The sequence below is a fragment of the Diaporthe citri genome (assembly GCF_014595645.1).
Source record: "Diaporthe citri strain NFHF-8-4 chromosome Unknown scaffold_1, whole genome shotgun sequence".
NCBI lineage: Eukaryota > Fungi > Ascomycota > Sordariomycetes > Diaporthales > Diaporthaceae > Diaporthe > Diaporthe citri.
Window position 1 is genome coordinate 10,762,655 of NW_025064846.1, and position 17,490 is coordinate 10,780,144.

A 17,490-nucleotide genomic window follows, 5' to 3' on the forward strand; every position below is an offset into this window, starting at 1 on the left:
TGCCACCCGCAGTGCTTACGCCCAAGTTCGGGGGACCTCTTGGCACATGGCCTGGAGTGCTGTCAGCCCCGGTGTCAGCTTTTGGTCGCCTCCTTCACCTCGTACTTCGAGTATTGAGTGATAAGTCATAAGTCTGCTGCTCTTTGCATTCAGGCCGGACAGGGTCGAAATAGGTTCCAAGAGCCGGCAAAGGAGCCAAGATGTCACAGACGTTCAGCACGGACGATGTTGCGACGCACAACACGCCTGATTCACTGTGGGTCATCATTAATTCGAGTGTATACGATGTGACAAAGTTTCAGAAAGATCACCCAGGTCAGTTTAAATAAGTCTCCAACAGTGGATCAAGTGGTGACAACGACTCGTTACAGGGGGGAAGAAGATCCTTCAGAAATTCGCAGGCAAGGATGCGTCTAAGCAATTCCAAAAGTTTCACGCCGAGGCCGAGAGCATCTTGCTCAAGTACAAGGACGAGTTGCGGCTTGGCGGCCTTGAGATTGAGGCAAAAGCTGAGTTGACACCAGCTGTGGGGCCGGTCCCGGAAGTAGCACAGCCTGTGGAGGTCATCGCTTGACGGACATATCGACACAGAAAGGCAAGGTTAGACGCCGAATCGAGAATGATGGTGTCTCCTCTACGAGGAGGACCTCCCGAACTGTTTGCTACAATACGACATGGTGGAGAATGGACGGACAGGGGAGGGAGGAAGGAGTGTCAGGGCCAACCGAGATCTGGTCCGCTTATTAGATGCTAGTCTAGCTGCTTGATTCCTTGAAAAAATGGAAATTGGATCGCCTTATATGGTGGATCTCAGGGTCCATGTGCTATCGGAATTTGCGTACAATAGGAGAGTGGCAGCTACAGACCTGCAAAGATATCGAGAGGCGGCTGCTGGTGGAGAAGGGAGATCTTCCCCTGGCAAAATCGATTTTACTCGAATTATTCCATGAAGCGAACTGAAAGACGATTTCAGCTCTCGGTCTGCAAAAGAATGCTCGCATTAGGATCTGCAAGCACGGTCGTACGATCGCGTCCTGTCCCCTGAAACTTTAAATATTCTGGAAATTGTTGAGGGTACAACCTCATTGCAACAGTGCAACCTTTTGCGAGTGGAGCAGCGGAAGCTTTCCGGATCCAATCGCGGGGTGCATATGGAGCTTCGAGCTTGCTCCGGGAGATAAGAGCTACGATAAGCAGCCCCCTGTTGTTTGCGAGGTAGGAGTGGTAGGGAAGTGGTGTGTTTCAACCTCGACGAGTCAACAATCCCCCCTTCATTGCTACCGGACAACAATAACAGCCACACCAAACCACCACAGTCCAGTTCAGCGCCAACACATCCATTCACTCCTTCACATACCCGTTGTAAAATGGCTGACACGACAAACGTGGACGCCTCCAAGGTGGAGGAGCCCAAGGTGGACGCCACTCCGGCTGCGGAGGAAAAGAAGGTCGACGCCGCACCGGCATCTGAGACCGCCCAGGCCGACCAGGCCGCGCCTGGCGACGCCCCGGCTGAAGCTGAGCCATCTTCAAACGCCACAGCCACCGAGGAGAAAGCCACTACTGCCGATCAGCCTAAGGAGGAGGTTGCAGGCAGTACCGAAGCTGCCGCTCCCGCTCCGGCGGCTACCGAGGCTAAGGCAGACGAAGCTAAGCCTGCCGAGGAGAAGAAGGAGGCAGCTAAGGGCGAAGGGGGGGCCGAGACCAAGCCGGCCGCTGAGGAGGCTGCCCCGGCCAAGGAGAAGGACTCCGCTGCCGCGGCCAAAGAAGCGACCCCCAAGAAGACGCCCTTCGAGGAGTTTGACGCTAAAGTGGCTGACATCCTCAAGGAGATCGACCACGATGAGATGTGGGGTGTGAAGCTTCTCACACCGGCCTCGTCTCACGTCCCCACCCAGATTGTCATTCAGAAGTTCCTCAACGCCAACGATGGTGACCTGGCCAAGGCAGTCGACCAGTTCAAGGGCGCGCTCAAGTTCCGCAAGGAGAAGAAGCCTCTTGAGCTGATCAAGAAGACTTTCAGCGCCACCAAATTTGGGGACCTTGGTGCCGTCACCGTGTACACTGCCAAGGATAGCAGTATGCCTGAGGTGTTCACCTGGAACCTGTACGGCAATGTGAAGGGCAAGATTGAGGAGGCGTTTACACCGCTCGAGGAGTACGTTCAGTTGGCGACTGCATAGTCTCACTTCAAGTCAGCACTGACTGACACGTCTGGACAGATTCATGGACTACCGAATCGCCCTGCAGGAGCTCGGTATCCAACAGCTCAAGCTCTCAGAGGCTACTGAGCCTATCACCGCTGAGAAGGATCCTTATAAGATCATGCAGGTCCACGATTACAAGAACATCTCTTTCCTGCGCCAGCCCCCCGCCGTCAAGGCTGCCAGCTCCGAAGTGATCAAGAAGTTTTCTCTTGCGTACCCTGAGCTGCTGAAGGCAAGACACTATTCTCCACCCCATTCAATCCCGCCTGTACTTCGTTCAGGATGGACCTTGCTGACAAACATGACTGAGCAGGAGAAGTTCTTCGTCAACGTCCCCGCAGTAATGGGCTGGATGTATGCAGTGATCAAGGTGTTCATCGCCCCGAAGACAGCCAAGAAATTCCACCCCATGGCCAACGGTGGCAACCTGGCCGCCGAGTTTAAGACTGCTGGCCTGGACGAGAAGCAGTTGCCGAAGGAGTACGGCGGTGAGGGCGGATCTGGTGACGGGAAGATGAAGGACGTCCCCGGTCTGGTTAGCGAGCTGAAGTTTGAGTAGAGCAGAAGGAATAACAGCGTCTCGGCCCCCAATACCTCCGGGTGCTTATCTAATTAATACCCGATATTTCATCAGTCAATTTTAATAGCGATCAAGGCAGCCGGAATACACAGTACTCTACAGCAAGAATTTTCCTTTTAAATCAATCATTCAACCCGTACCTCTCCAAGACACACGACCTCCTATCAGCTTGCCGACTTTCGCGCATTCGGAAATTCAAGATGTGTCACTATAAATCAGTATGTTGAAGGATTGTTCAAAATCAATTTAAAATTACATATTAATCTCGGAATCTATACTGCCGCCCAATTCCCACTCCCACATGAAGCGCCTTGACTCCTGATATGATGTTGTGCGAAACATTACTAATTGACAGACAAAACTCTCACCCTTCACACCACCTGAGAGCAGTCCGTCAACTCGTTCAGGTTGTTAACTCCCAGGAGACTCATTCTGAAATATGCAGGTGCGTATGCCTATAATGATAAGTTAGCAAGGTGCATCCAGCAACTTCAGCAAATAGGGAAGGACCACTTACCGCCTCCCAAGCGCCCTGGTCCTTCGCAAACGTCTGCCACGTCCCAGACGTCTCAGAGTCATTGGACAGGCTGATATCGCTCTGGAACTTGAACACCCCATCCGGGGTGTCGGGGCTCGCCGTCTCGCCGTAGTAGTTGTTGTCCCACACGCTGTCCGTCGTGTCCTGGCTCTTGCCGGCCTGCGACGGGTCGACAAAGTTCTGCTGGCTGACGGTGTGCGCGCCGATGAGGGCGACCAGGTCGGCGGCGGTAAAGGTCTTTGCCTCGAACAGCGCGATGTTGGTCTGCGCGTCGGCAAAGGGGCTGGGGATGAGGCCCGCGGGCGGCAGTGCGTCGCTGTCCACGCGACCCACGTAGGCCTTGATGCGCGGGCCGCCGGGGCACGCCGCCGTCGCGGCGATGGCGTTCATCTGGATCAGGTCCGCCATGGTGATGTTGTACTGCTTGTACTGGTCGAACCACGTCTTGGTCTGCGCCGCGATGTCCTGCAGCCCGCGGTTCTCTGTCCGGGCCAGCTCGTCGGCGTTGAGGACCACGCTCCCGTCGGCGCCGCCGCTCGAGAGCGAGGACTGCCAGGCCGCCGCGTCGTGGAAGCCTAGCCGGATGGCGCCACGGGCCGACGCGGTGCACCCGTCGCCGTCCGAGAAGCTGCCGCGGATGTCGGAGACGATGTGGCTCCACTTGCAGCAGGTGTCTGCTGCGCACTCGGGCGAGTCGATATCGCCGGGTGGCGTGTAGTTATCGCCGTCTGCGAGGGCGTCCAGGACGCCCGTGAGGATGGAAGAGATCTCGGCGCCCACTGCACTGAGAGTGCTTGACGCCTCGTTCAGAAGGTCTCCCAGGAGGGATGTTGACCGTGTTGCGAGGACAGGTGTGTTGCGGAGATCTGCAAACAGTTCTCTGTTGGCATGGTAGGGGCTGGCACTGACCGTGGAGGCCGCCAGGATGATAGGTAGGAGAGAGTGCATTGTGATCGAGATGTAAATGGTCTCACTCAGTGAGACAAGTGCTATTAATGTGTAGGGCTTCAGGTGAGGTAGGGGAAAAGTGAGAGTATGTTCTGACCGGTGGCAGATAGATGAGGAACGAAAGCAGGGACAATGAACGACAACGATGCTGAGTATGAGACACAAGGCGAGCCCCAACGCAGAGGAACATCGACGACGGTGAGGAATATTATATCCATTTCACGACAGCCCTCACGACAGCCCTCAGCACAGCCATCCGTCTCATCCGATAATCAGGCAACATTGTTCTCTCATGGCCCAGACGGGAGCCAGACCGCCACGAACCCCCTGGGAGCTTTGGGCATGTGAGCCATGTCGGGCTGTCAAAAGGGCCAATGAATCATCCGAAAATTAAAACACCAGACTAAAGATCACAATCTTCTCGAAGGCGCCGAGACTAGAACCAGATATGGTATCTCACCTGAGAGTCTCTTGTCGTGGCATCACACCGGCGCCGAGTGTGCCCCGGTGATCCCTTCGCTGGCTATTCCTTTGCAGTAAGATATCAATAGTTGCAGCTTGCTACTGTAGAGTTGACAGCTTGGCGTGCTTTTGTCGCGTCACGGCTGAGACAAACCACCAACTTTATTGGCCGGCCCGAGGGACAGGGTCTGGACATCTCATGCAAGCTCGCTGAAGATCATCCCATACCCTAGCCCGTTGCTGGGGTTGAAGATAGCAAGGTTAGAGGCCAGCGCGGCGGCGACATGCGTTTCTTGTTCCCAAACCCTGCGCAAAGGCAGACACCGCAGCACTAGCTGCTGCAGGGTCCGGCATCACGGTCGCTCGACAGACCTAGCGGCTGCTTCGGACGTCCGCTGGCGTGGCCGACCGTGCCAATGAGACGGGCGCCTGTCAGCCGCAGCGTGCCCACGCTACCGACTAGGCTCCCTCAAGTTTGCCGGCGTCGGTGGGCAAGCGGCACTGGGCGGTGGGCGGGCTGAGGTTGTGTGTGAAGTCGAAACATCATACAAATGTTGCGTTTCTCTGGCGGCAGGCGCAGAGGCGTGATCTGCGCAAGGTGGAACAAGCCATAGTGCCCCCACACCTTTGACTTTTGTTTCCGGGCTGCTGTGAATCCGGGGGACTGGTGCGGGTGCTGATTGTGGCTGAGCCCCCTCCCGCGACTGAGGCTCGAGTGTTTGGGACCGTGAGCATTTGGCACGTACAGTACAGTAGTAATCCGATGTGTCAGGAAAGCTCACGCATTGCCTTTCAGTGCTTACTCAGACCGTGCCTGGACAATTATAGTGTAGTAAGCCCACGCCCGCGACCCGGCAACTCAGGTCCATCAGGGCCCAGGGGTCACGGGGTTGTCGATCATGCCGAGTTTAATTCTGAGGTGGTGAAGCTGACAAGATGTTCCATAGGCCTCGATACGATGTTGCATCTCTGCGTTTTGGCCTCGACTGCTTTCTTCGCCCTGCAGCCTGCAAGGGACTTTATGCACTGGCCGTCCAGCTGTCCAGCTCTGCAGGGTTGTCGTCCTCTGGGACGGATTGCGCTGTGACTCTGTTCTTGTCATGTCGTGGTGAAATTAATGTTTTCGTATTCTCACATGCAATCGTGAAGGAAGACGACGCTTCTTTGATTTCAGGAGCGAGGCGTGCTGTTGCGGCACGCGACTTTATTAAATGCCACGCGGTCCCTGCCAAGCGATCGGACCATGCCGTCACGTAGTATCTCCGACCGGCACTCAGGGAGCACAGCATCTGTGGCTAGAAAATGCGATGTGGGGTTGGACAGAGAGCTCGTCTCGTCTTCCCGATCAAGAATTGTGCATGGATCCTGTCACTCCCGGTGCACGCCAAGTAGAAACTGCATGCAGCAGGCGTGCCTCATATAGCGCCCGAGAGTGCCGTTCTGTAGCACGTGGAAAACTACCACGACGTATGTCCGCCGTCGATAATCAAGTTGTTCGCCGTCATGAAACTGCTCGCAGCACTCATCAAGAACAGTGCTGCGCCCTTGAACTCGTTTGTATCCGCAAGGCGGCCCATCATGTTCTCGCGCTCCCATTTCTCCTTCAGCCCGGGGACCTCCTCGAAGTTCTTGCGCACCATGGGCGTCAAGATGTGTCCGGGTGATATGCAATTGACCCGGATACCTCCAGTTCCGTCTTTTTGAGTCGGGCTCCACTCCATGGCTAGTGATCTGGCTAGCTGGATTACCGCGGCCTTAGAGCTGTTGTACACCGGAGATGCGAGACCCTTGTTTGCCACGAGGCCGGACATGCTTGCTATCAGGCAGATGCTGCCCTTGCATTTGTATTTGAGCATTTGGCGTGCTGCAGAAGTTGCCGTTATCAAGACTCCGGTGTAGTTGATGGCCATCATCCGCGCGACGTCGTCCTCCTGATACTCGGTCGCAGGAGTAAGCTGCTGGATGCCAGCGGCAGCGATGACACCATCTAGTCGCAGGTTTTCTTCGGCGATGGCCGTGATTGTCTCGTCAAGATGTGCTGTGTTTGTGACATCTTGCTGCTTGTAATGCAACGAGCCTCCCCATTTAGTCATGAGGCAGGACTGAGCTTCATCCCATGCCTCGTCTGGTCTAGGGGCACGGTCGAGGCAGTAGACTGGCATAGTCAGCGGTGGCGCCCGCCACTTTATGTCTGGCACATGTTGTAATTGTGATGGCTCACCTTTTCCACCGGCGTCGCCCAAAGCCTCAGCCATCGACAAGCCTAGTCCCTGGGCGCCACCTGTGGCTATGAAAACCCGGCCGGAGAGGTCATAGTCCGCGAATTGTTTTCGGCCAACGCCAATTTCACCAGAGATGCGCTCGTTGGTAATTTCGTGGTGAAATGTTTCCTTGTGAAGGGAATCGCTTACTCTCACTCGCTCTTGGGATGAGGGCGCTGAGTGGAACTTTCGAGCAGGCGAGGGCCGTGTGTCAAAGCCGTGACGTTTGACAAGTAAAGCAGGAACTGCATCATGACACCCTCTTGTGCCACTTGCGATGGCGAAGCGGTTGAATCCCACGTGGGATTGTGATATCAGCCGTTGAAATGAAGCCGACATTGCGAGGTTTGGAGAATTGCGCAGACATAGGCAACAAGCAGTGATGGGAGATAGTAATTTTAAGGAGCAATTTCCCCGTGAGAGCCAACAGCAGGTTTTCCACATCATAAAATAATCACAGCTTATAACCATTTTACCCTTGACCCATGTACTCGAGGACGGCGGTCAAACGTGCGGCATGTCATTGCTGCGTCAAGGGAATACTGCCCCTGTACTCAAGTACAGAGTCTTGGTGTTTCTGTCAGATAGACGAAATGAGAGCATGCCCCGATCAACGAATGTGATACTGCGATTCCGTTACTCAAATCTGGACAGAAGACGCTCCAGGGAGTAGCTCTGCCTTGGGTTGACCTATTATCGTTGAGTCATACCCATGGAATTGACTTCGATTGTCGTCCTTGTGTGTCGAAACAATACCTGGGTATACAAGGTGTACAGGAGATGAGCTTGGCCAGACCGTTTTCAACGGTTGGCTTATCCGTGATAACCGTGCTTACACTGATGACCTTTCTTGTATGAGACAGTGCACCATCATAATTACATAATGCTGGGAAGCGATCATGTGCTGCTGTCATCGAACACGGCCTGAGCAGCCAACTGGCATCGTCCGCAGGAGCGCCAGAGATGGAAATTCCCTTTGCCGCTCAAAGACTAGTGAGCCGGGTACAAGAAACCGCAAGTGGCTGAATCCTGCGATCGATGTCATGGGTTGGTTCCGCGGCGACGTAGGCCGTGTTTCACGCAGGATGACAACAATGCTCGCTGCAGGGAAGTCACTGGGCGTACATGCAAGCTGGTGTTCGCAAGATGGCAGTCAAGATAAGAATGGACCTTGGCAAAAGAAGCCCTGACGGCTTGAGGCAGAATCCAAAGCTGTTGTGGGGCCGTGGGTCTGGCTGGTCGGAGCAAATGCCCCGCCACCGCCCTGGAGCTCCAAGCTCCAGGGCGGTGAGGGGGTAGATGACCGAGTGAAGTCGGCAGAATCGTGCCTTCACCTTCGTCCTTCCTTGGCCGACTTGCTCACTCTCGTGGGGACCTGCAGCGCGTAGAGGCAGGCCTGCGCTAGACCTGGCGCAAGCTTCCCATCGTCGGATACCATCACCCAACCCAGCAAACCCAGCAGTTGACTTACAAGACCAACTCTTCGCCTGCAGCGCGGACGTCAACTGTCACGAGACTTGTGCACCACGAATAGCAAAAGGGCCTTACGATGGCCCCTCCTTGTCCACATCCTCAATCCGACTGCGACTCGACTGGCCTCTAGAGGAGGCAGCGCGACGAACACCCGGACCAGGACATAATCAGGGCTGGATCAGACAATTGCACACTTGGATATGACTTGAGCTCTTGGATAGGCAGCGTCGTCATGTACAACAAGGACAAGATCATGCGGAAACTCCTTGGCAAGGCCGCCGTCGAGTCGTCGCCGTCCTCGTCACTTCCAGACAACAACTCGAACCTCGGCGTCACCTCTGCCCCCTTCACACCCACGACCATACTACGGCCGAGCGTATCGCAAGATGCGGCATACAAAGCCGGCGTGCCGATCGATTGCATTGATCGGTCCCCCGACGGCCAAAGCGCCATTCTTGCGGGGAGGCACATCCTCAAGACCGTCAAGCTCAATGGGAACACAGTCCAAGATGGCATCGACATACGCGCGGCCATTCTGGCCCAGCCTTTCATGAAGAACTCGGTAAACTCGAGCTCCGACCAACTCTCCATCAAGGATGTCAAATGGCTCCGAGGACGAGGCGACACCACTATCTTCACCGCATGCGCCAGTGGCAAGATCTTCCAATACGACCTGACGCGCCTGGGCGGAGGCGCTGACGGAGCGCCGATGGAGGTTATACAAATGAGGGAGGATTCGCGACAGATCAACACCCTGGACATCAACCCACGGTCCTCTTATCTCCTCGCGGGGAGCCAGGACGGCATCGTGCGCTGCTTCGACATCATGAATCCTGTCCGGACCCATACCGGACACCTCAGCTTCAGGGCAGTGCAAGCGTTCAAATGCAATGCCGGTGGGGTCCAGTGTATACAATGGTCACCGCACGCCGATGGGGCTTGGTCTTTTGCCTGCGGCACAGAGCAGGGCGTTGTTCTGAAATGGGACATCCGAAAGGCAACAGCCCCTGTGCTTAGGATAAACGCACACGACAAGGCTTGTTCGACTCTTGCCTGGCACCCAGACGGTGATCACATCGTTAGCGGCGGTTGGGACAACAAGTGCCATGTTTGGGATGCATCCACAAAGGCAGACAAGAGGCAGAGAGCCAAATGGACTATCAGTACTCCAGCACCTGTATCCGATGTGTCCTGGCGACCTGGGACATGGTCCGCTACGGCCCAGGGCAAGAGGGCCGCACAACTAGCAGTCGCATACGAAGGGGGAAGCCATGGTCGAAATGGAATCAATGCGTGCCACGTATGGGATCTTGCCAGACCTACAATGCCCTTCAAGGAGGTCTCAAAATTTGACACCTCCCCCGGCGCGCTCCTCTGGCATGACCAGGACCTACTTTGGACGGCTGGCCAAGATGGTTTGTTCAACCAATTCGATATTGCGTACGCCCGGAAGGTCGTGGACCGCACGACAATGTCCGTGTTGTCCTTTTCGTCACGTGGGGATGTTGTCAGTTTTCTGGACGAGCGCCCTCAGGTGCGGCGACCCCATAGGTCCGTGGTGTCCGCCGAGATGCTACCGAGCCGTGCTTCCTACACCTCTAGCCCCACCGTCCCAATGCTCAGTATCAGTCGCAGCGACTCAGAGGACGAAGTCGCTGGAAACTTCTTAGGGGCACGACGGGCCAGGCCTAAGCATAGGCGAGCTCCCACTGCGAGCCGATCCGTTCAGTCGCTCAGCACAACACCTCCCGGAGGACCGGATGCACCAGTGATGGCTCTCGAACAGTCCATCAAGGCTTCCGGGCTTTTCAAACCTCAGCAAGCTATGACTATAGGACGAGTCCCGTCCGCAGCAAACGTCAATATGTACGAGTATCTCTCCACTCACTACCTCGAGACACTCCATGAGCTTCTGCCTTATAAACGAGGGGCAGAATCTCTGGATGTCCGGATTCAAGCTATCCTGGAACACTACGCCATGGCTGCAGAGACCGTTGGCCAATTCCGTCTGTCCCAAGTCTGGAAGGTACTGGCATTCGCTATGAGACTGCTGCTAGAGAGAAGGGCACAGCACCACCTCGACCGACGCACCGGTGAGCTCGAGAGGTCAAATAAAGCGACGGCAAAATTGCTGTCGAAATCCCCTGCCACTTTGAAGGGGCTTGATGAGATACCCAAGCTGGGTCAGGTCCAACTGGCCCAGTCTGGTTTGACGGAACCGGAGGCGGCCTTCGGAGGCGGCCTCAAGCCTCCCGCAAGCGTTGAGCGAGCAAGCCATCTTCGCTCATTACTATCAGAGGAATTTGAGAGCACGTCCCAGACAACTACACCGCTCGCCCGGCCTGTAGATGGTGGTAATGAAGGCGGGATTGACTCAATCGACCATATTCGCGAGCTTGAGGATCATCACTTCGAGTATGGGAAGAAGCTCACTCCCGTGCAGGAAGGCGGAAGCTTCACACTCCCTCCACCGGTCAAACGGCCCTCACAGCGACAGCGGCTTGATTCCGAGCCCCTCTCTACATTCAGCCATGACAGCGACACCCACGCAAGCACCGAAGGCTACGATTTCTACGACACAGATGCTATCAGTCAAGCGATCGATGTGCCTGGCGCGAAGAGTAATTCCGACCAGGGCCCCGCATTGGGTACTCCCAGCAGCGCGAGGAGAGTCGTAACGAGGCACGACTCAGATGAGTCATTTGGACAAATGTTTTCGATCTCGAGCAGCAGCAGGCAAACAACAGGCCTAACTGGATCATCTTCTGGTTCCATCCAGCGACGAACTCAAAGGATTACAGGTGTGGGGCCGTCGAACCCGCAGCTTGCTCGCAGCGCTAGCACTGGCGAATATGAAAGCAGAATCAGGGGATCCAAACTGGAACCCAGCATCCCTCCGAAACTTCAGCACCGTGGAGCCTCTGATCCGGCCAGACTCGATGACAGTACAGTGACTCAGTCCACGGATGAAGACCCTATGATCACTCAAACGACCATGGACAGCATCGAGTCAGGGAGAGGCGATTCACACCCGAGGCCTGACAGCTTCCCCCAGTACACCTCTCAGACCGTGTCTCTTGGTGTGAGTCCGTTGGATTCGTTCGATTCCAGCCACGACCCCGAGCAGCCTCAAGAAACCGATTACCTGCCATGGTCAGATGACCCACGATACCCGCATCCTATCGCTTGGGAAGACGATGGACCCCTCCGTCCCGGTCCCCTCGATCCGTACAAGCTCGTTTCCCGAGCAGTCAGCTTCGAGGCCACAAAGTCGGCACTCAACGCATCAGCCATGGTCCTTCTTCTGAGACCGCTGGTCTACGACGTGGACGATGTCATTGACAGTTTCCAAGCCGCCGCAATTATTAAGCAACAACACTCCCGCCTCATGGGAATGAAGCTATTCCCACAGGCGGCTCTTCTTAGGAACCTTTGTATGAAGGGTTGGCCTGGTGGGCCACTCCAGCAATGGGGCGAGGACTACCCATCGGTATTCAGGCCCGCACAGTCGAACAACAAGGCTGCGTTCCTATGTCAAACCTGCCGCAAACCAAGAGAGATTGATCGGCGCAACATGGAGACTCAATCGGCTAATCAAATCTGGCGTTGTGAGCGGTGCAATGCAGTCATGGCTCCATGCGCCATATGCCATCATCGCGAGGTACCAGAGGTTTCCAGCGAGGCGACCGAGATCTCCCCCGAGTTGCTACGCACAGCAGCGGATGGTCAAGATGACGAGACTCTCATGTCAACATGGTGGTATTGTAACGGGTGTGGGCATGGCGGACACGCGTCCTGCCTTGCGGGATGGCACTCCGAGGTCGAAGACGATGAGGCCTCCTCATTTGATGATGGCCCCGAAGGGCTTTACTCGGATGGATGCTGTCCCTTCGACGGGTGCGGGCACGCCTGCCTTCCCGGGAAGTACCGCGCCGAGAACAACGTGGCGAGGACAGAGGAAATTTCGCGTGCTGTGAGAGAAGTCAATCGGAATACTTCACACGCGAGCGGGACCGCATCGCCGCGATTTGGTGCAGGACGTTACAGTACTGGGGCACTAGATGAGCTTGCACAGCGAGCGGCAAGCCGGCGTCGAACCGGTGAGACTAGTCTTGAGGGCAGTGTCCACGGCGACCTCAACGAAATCCCGCAGAGCAAGGCCGTGGAATCTGTCAGAGAGAGCCTGGCAGGCGGCCAAGCCAGCCCCATGGGCGGCCTGGGCAGGGCTGCGAGCGCAATTCACCTCGGTCCGAGCAGTGAGAGGCCGAATACCTCAACAACGAGCATACTGAGTTCTAGTCCCGGCAGGGGTAGCGGTATTAGTGGCGACAGGGAGCGCAGAAAGAGTGTCAAATTTGCGGGCAGCACCACGGTCGTCTCAGCGGATGATGGCACGCCAAGGAGACAATAGGATTGTCGACTGACGCCATCCAGATCAGTGCTCAAGCATGCATCGCTGCAGAAATACTGTGTCCGCAAGCACCGCGAGCCAGACAGGTCTGGCTGGGCGCGGTGGATCGTGGGCAGTGGGCAGGCAGAGGTCAGCAGACGGAGAAAAGACAAGGATCTGCTGAGACGGGCAGACAAGAGGAAGCGCGAGACGGAGCTTTGCTCTCATGGCACAACCTCGGGACCTTTCCGCCCTCATCATGAGAGGGATGGCTACTGGCAAGAGGTGGTCAGCTGGAAAGGCTGGGATGAATGGGAACAAAGCCTGCGGGCTGTCGACCCCTCGGAGGAGGAGTGATGGCCATATCAGGAGGCAGTCACAAGTGATTGAAGAGACACTATGGGCGCCAAGGTGCTGGATTCTACGGTGGCGAGGGAGGGCATAAAGCCATAATTTCTTCAAGGTCTGACGTGATACCCATTTACATGAACAATTGAAAGCCATTCGCTTTACATATCTGTCTACTCCTTGCTTGTAGTTGCCCACCCTGTACTTTTCCGCTTTTACTGACTCACCCAAGAGACTTCAATAAGCTGCTGCGGGTGTACAAGTTGTACATCAGCTTCCGGTTCACCTTGCCGAAAATGTCTATACAATTGTCAGCCCGCCATGCACAGCTCATCCACTTGAGGATGGTACTTACACATCGGGATACAGAGGGCAATCAGCACAAGCGAGACGATGCCGAAGACTCTGAACACCTCGCCACCACCGGCCTCGCCAGCCCAGGTGTTGATGAATGTCGAGAATGCATAGAACAGGAAGTTCTTCAGCATCATCTGCAGCACGAATACTTCCGTTGACTGTCGAGGAAAAGAGTCCCTGGGTCGCAGATAATCATTATTAGTTCCCAGGATGTCTTCAACGAGGACAAAGACACGAAGTACGACGGGCACAGCCATCTGACTCACAGGATATACAAGCCAGCCGAGGTGGACGGGACAGAAATCCCAAAGCAAGCGCAGCCATGACAGAAGGCGCCCAGGAAGTATCCATCGGGCCGCGGGTTCTCGACGACCCACATGAACAGGAACCAGCCCAGGCCGCAGAAGAGCGCGCCGAGGATGTTGACGGGGATGCGGAACTCGGCCTCGTACACCCCATGGTTGGCGCGCGCGAGCGTGCGGGCGGACCAGTCGCACAGGGGGCCCACCCCGACGGCGAGCACGCCGCCGGCGAAGGCGCCCGCCCAGAAGTAGCCGTTCTGCGCGACGTTGAGGCTGTACGGGGGGACGGACCATATCTGCGAGAGGATGTAGGCCGAGACGACGAAGAAGGCGACGAGCACGGCGCTCACCATCAGGATCCAGAAGACGGCCGGGTTGATGAGGTGGACGAAGATCTCCGAGAGGAGGTGCGGGATGGACTTTGTCGTGTAGCCCGTTCGCTCCCAGGGCGCGAGGGTCTGCGCGTAGGACCGTCTTGGGAGCCGCTGGGCTGGGCTCGGGGGTTGGACCGCCTCGGCCTGGTGGTCCCAGCTCTTTTCCTTCTCGGTCCCGTTGGGGCTGGTTTGGGCCTGCGTGGTGTCTGCTGGTTGCGGTGCTGCTCGGATGAACTGGGTTTCTGGTAGGAGGAAGATGGTTGCCAGGAGGCCGACAACATCGAACGGCAGCTCTGCTACGAACAGATTTTGATCTAGTACCTGTTAGTCACCTGCTACGGATCCCAAAGTGATACATTCTGGAACATTCTAAAGCACAAAGATCGGGGATGTGTAGCAGGAGAAGAATGGTACGAACACCCATGATTTTCAAACATGACGCCGCTGATGATGGAGACCATCGACGCCATACAAGCCAGCGAACAGACAATCAACGCGGTGCGCCACCCGCGTTCATGCAGGTAGAACATGTCCCCGACGGCGGCCAAGGACAAGCTCTCCCAGGCTGTCACTCCGAGGCCCTGGACCAACCGGCCGGCGAGGAGGGTGTGGTAGTTGTTCTGTTGGGAGCCGATGATGCATACGATGGTTCCCAATGTGCCTGTCGCGGCTGCGAAGAGGAATTGCGGGCGTTTTCCATACTTTTGGGCGAGGACTGAGACCAGGGGTCTTCACACAGGATGCCGGTCCATTTTCAGTAAACATGTTCATCTGGATTAGGAACGTGTCTTCGTACTCACCCTAAAGCGGCGACAAGCAGGAGCTGGTAGCCTGAGAGCTCAGCGACTTCTGTCAAGGTGACGCCCAGTATCGGCGCGAGTGCGAAGGTGGCTGGGGCTATGATGGGTCCGGGCAGGATAGCGAAGACGATCGCGTTGACGAAAATTACGTAGAACGCCGCTTCTTTCTGCCATCGTGGCCAGAGCTGTGTTGGGTGTCAGCATGCAGGCTATGCGGGCCATGTCTCCAGGAAAAGCCTTACCAAGGGATCGTTCAAATCGCTCTTTGATGGTTGAGGAATGAGGATTGTTTCTACGCCCTACTACTCGTTAGTTGGCTCTGTTCTTACGAGGAGGAAGTGTGGCTAATGCGTGCCCTGTACGTGATGCGTTCCAAGTGAGCGTCATCAACTTCGGCTTCTACACCCGCACGACTGCCGCCAATGAGCATCTCTGTGCCCGGTATCTGCCCGCCATCCTTCAGCTCCGCGTTGATGATTCCGAAAGGCATGTTCGACTGAGGCGGGCGACGGGCTACTGTTCCCAGCGAGGATCAGTCGAGAACAGCTGTGCAGGGACAACTGGAGACGTGGGCCGCCTCCAGGACTTAAAGCACACATCTATAGTACCGGATCAATTATGGGACCGCGGCCTAGAGACTCAATGCTACATCGTGAGCGGCTGATAGCTCGCACACGAGTGCCGCTCCCCGCACCAGGGGCTGTTCGGAGACGTCAATCAACCTCGCTATACGCGTCTTGGCCCATCTTACTCCACCTTCTAGACCCTTGCTCCCCCATGGGGAATCGTTCGTCCATCTTCTTGGTAGCGAATGAGAGCAATATAGCCGGCTTATTACTTGTGGTGGCTGGAATGGGCCACTTGTTTCGGCAGTCAAATCATCACGGTGCCTGAAAGTCTGCACAGGTTTGGTGTTCTGGCCCTGCCTTTGCATGCACTACGTGACAGTGTCCCATTCACCAGAAGTTTACTTTCCCTTGTTTATCCAGGGAATTTCTGCCTCCGCCTTCATACCTTTTGTGCTCTCGATGACAAAAGTTGAATCCCCTGAACTGCCATTCTTCCGTTTTCAGACCGCTATGCTCACATGCGATACAACCCAATTCCTTCCGAGAGCGCTGTTCGTGGAGATCATGGAGTCACTGTTGCAGACCGAACACCATGGGTTGGTAGACAAATGATGCAGAATACAATTACATATCGCCTCAGAGTAGTTTCGTAATTTTTCAGCCCTCACGGTACTTACTCCCAGTCTCTGTATGGCATGCAGCAAGGCGGATACACTCCCCAGACCACACTAGGAGGCAATACACCCAAGTCTAAGTGTCTGCAGACTCGTGGGAGGAAGGGGAGGAAAGGATTTGTTCCTGATCGAGATGAAATCAAAATGTTTTTAGATCCAAGTAGCCGCATACCCTGGAAGGGCTTCCATCGATTCATTCGATACGTGTCCGCGGCTGGTCACCATACTCATCTATGTGAAGCCTGACCTGAGTCTCACCAATGATTGACATTGCACTTAGTGACTGTATGAAAGTAGTCATAATGTTTTACACAAGGAATGGTTTGTCACGATAATGGATCAAGATACGTCAAATAATCCGCTGGAAGACCGGGACAAGAATTGAATGTCTCTGAGCCTATTCTTTGGACCAAGAGTGGAGTGGGCGGTTGCCATTATGTGAGTACAAGACATGAGTTCGCTGTCATGCAGCATCCTCAGGTGACCTTCAATTTCCCCAGCCATTGAAATGACTTCAGGTGTACACGACACCTCTTAGACAACGAAAATTGGCACTATTATACATTATTGCGAGTCCAGCTTAGTATTGTTCAATACTAGGTGAATCGAGAAATTGGTCAATGTGAATGGCTTCTGGTGGATATACAATCGAGAAATTGCAGTTCAGCTACTCAGCCATTAAGCCGGTGGGGTATCACGGATACTCAGCGACATCAGCTCTATTCCAAAGCTGATGACAGAACTCTTTGGTGGTTGATTGGCTTTCAGTGTGGGCAGACTAAAGCTGACCCCCATGTGCAGACAGACCAGTGAAGACTTGAGCTGGATCTCATCTGCCCAGGACACGAGACACCCGGTGTGAATTGCTAAAATTATAGTACACCTCTTTGAGATGTGTAAAGTACTACCATTCTATCCTGAGACTCGGAATGAATCAGTTGAAGACATACCACTGCCATGTTCATCCAAGTTGTTTACATGACAATATCACAAGATGGCCGCACCCGATGCTGCAGCCTACAACTCCATGGTAGCAGAGTCACTAGTCGATGGTGTCTGGTACCATGTGATCAGCCAAGTCTTCACATTCCCCAAGTATATTATTGCTCCGGAGTACAGGACCGGGGATTGAACACTTGGTGGGGGTCTTTTTGTCATCCGGGTCAACGCAGATCCCAGCAAGAATATGGCAATATTGGTATTCGAA

The 17,490-nt window shown here is 55.2% G+C and overlaps 6 protein-coding genes across 6 annotated transcripts; 3 read left to right on the plus strand and 3 right to left on the minus strand.

The window, feature by feature from the left end:
• Positions 1-200: 200 nt before the first annotated feature.
• On the plus strand, positions 201-574 carry INS49_002794 (uncharacterized protein; the record flags this gene model as incomplete). The annotated part of the gene is made up of 2 exons (XM_043163595.1): positions 201-315; positions 372-574. 2 exons carry the CDS (start codon positions 201-203, stop codon positions 572-574), a joined length of 318 nt encoding a protein of 105 aa, XP_043032101.1.
• A 793-nt stretch (positions 575-1,367) lies between these two features.
• On the plus strand, positions 1,368-2,766 carry INS49_002795 (uncharacterized protein; the record flags this gene model as incomplete). Its single annotated transcript, XM_043163596.1, has 3 exons — positions 1,368-2,158; positions 2,223-2,475; positions 2,521-2,766. 3 exons carry the CDS (start codon positions 1,368-1,370, stop codon positions 2,764-2,766), a joined length of 1,290 nt encoding a protein of 429 aa, XP_043032102.1.
• A 392-nt stretch (positions 2,767-3,158) lies between these two features.
• INS49_002796 (uncharacterized protein) lies at positions 3,159-4,273 on the minus strand (the record flags this gene model as incomplete). The annotated part of the gene is made up of 2 exons (XM_043163597.1): positions 3,159-3,242; positions 3,305-4,273. 2 exons carry the CDS (start codon positions 4,271-4,273, stop codon positions 3,159-3,161), a joined length of 1,053 nt encoding a protein of 350 aa, XP_043032103.1.
• A 1,919-nt stretch (positions 4,274-6,192) lies between these two features.
• On the minus strand, positions 6,193-7,335 carry INS49_002797 (uncharacterized protein; the record flags this gene model as incomplete). The annotated part of the gene is made up of 2 exons (XM_043163598.1): positions 6,193-6,890; positions 6,957-7,335. The coding sequence occupies 2 exons, from the start codon at positions 7,333-7,335 to the stop codon at positions 6,193-6,195; spliced, it is 1,077 nt and encodes a 358-aa protein (XP_043032104.1).
• Positions 7,336-8,701: 1,366 nt separating this feature from the next.
• Positions 8,702-13,216, plus strand: INS49_002798 (uncharacterized protein; the record flags this gene model as incomplete). The annotated part of the gene is made up of 2 exons (XM_043163599.1): positions 8,702-12,725; positions 12,909-13,216. 2 exons carry the CDS (start codon positions 8,702-8,704, stop codon positions 13,214-13,216), a joined length of 4,332 nt encoding a protein of 1,443 aa, XP_043032105.1.
• A 214-nt stretch (positions 13,217-13,430) lies between these two features.
• Positions 13,431-15,530, minus strand: INS49_002799 (uncharacterized protein; the record flags this gene model as incomplete). The annotated part of the gene is made up of 7 exons (XM_043163600.1): positions 13,431-13,507; positions 13,563-13,741; positions 13,831-14,554; positions 14,659-14,969; positions 15,041-15,225; positions 15,283-15,339; positions 15,444-15,530. 7 exons carry the CDS (start codon positions 15,528-15,530, stop codon positions 13,431-13,433), a joined length of 1,620 nt encoding a protein of 539 aa, XP_043032106.1.
• Positions 15,531-17,490: the final 1,960 nt, after the last annotated feature.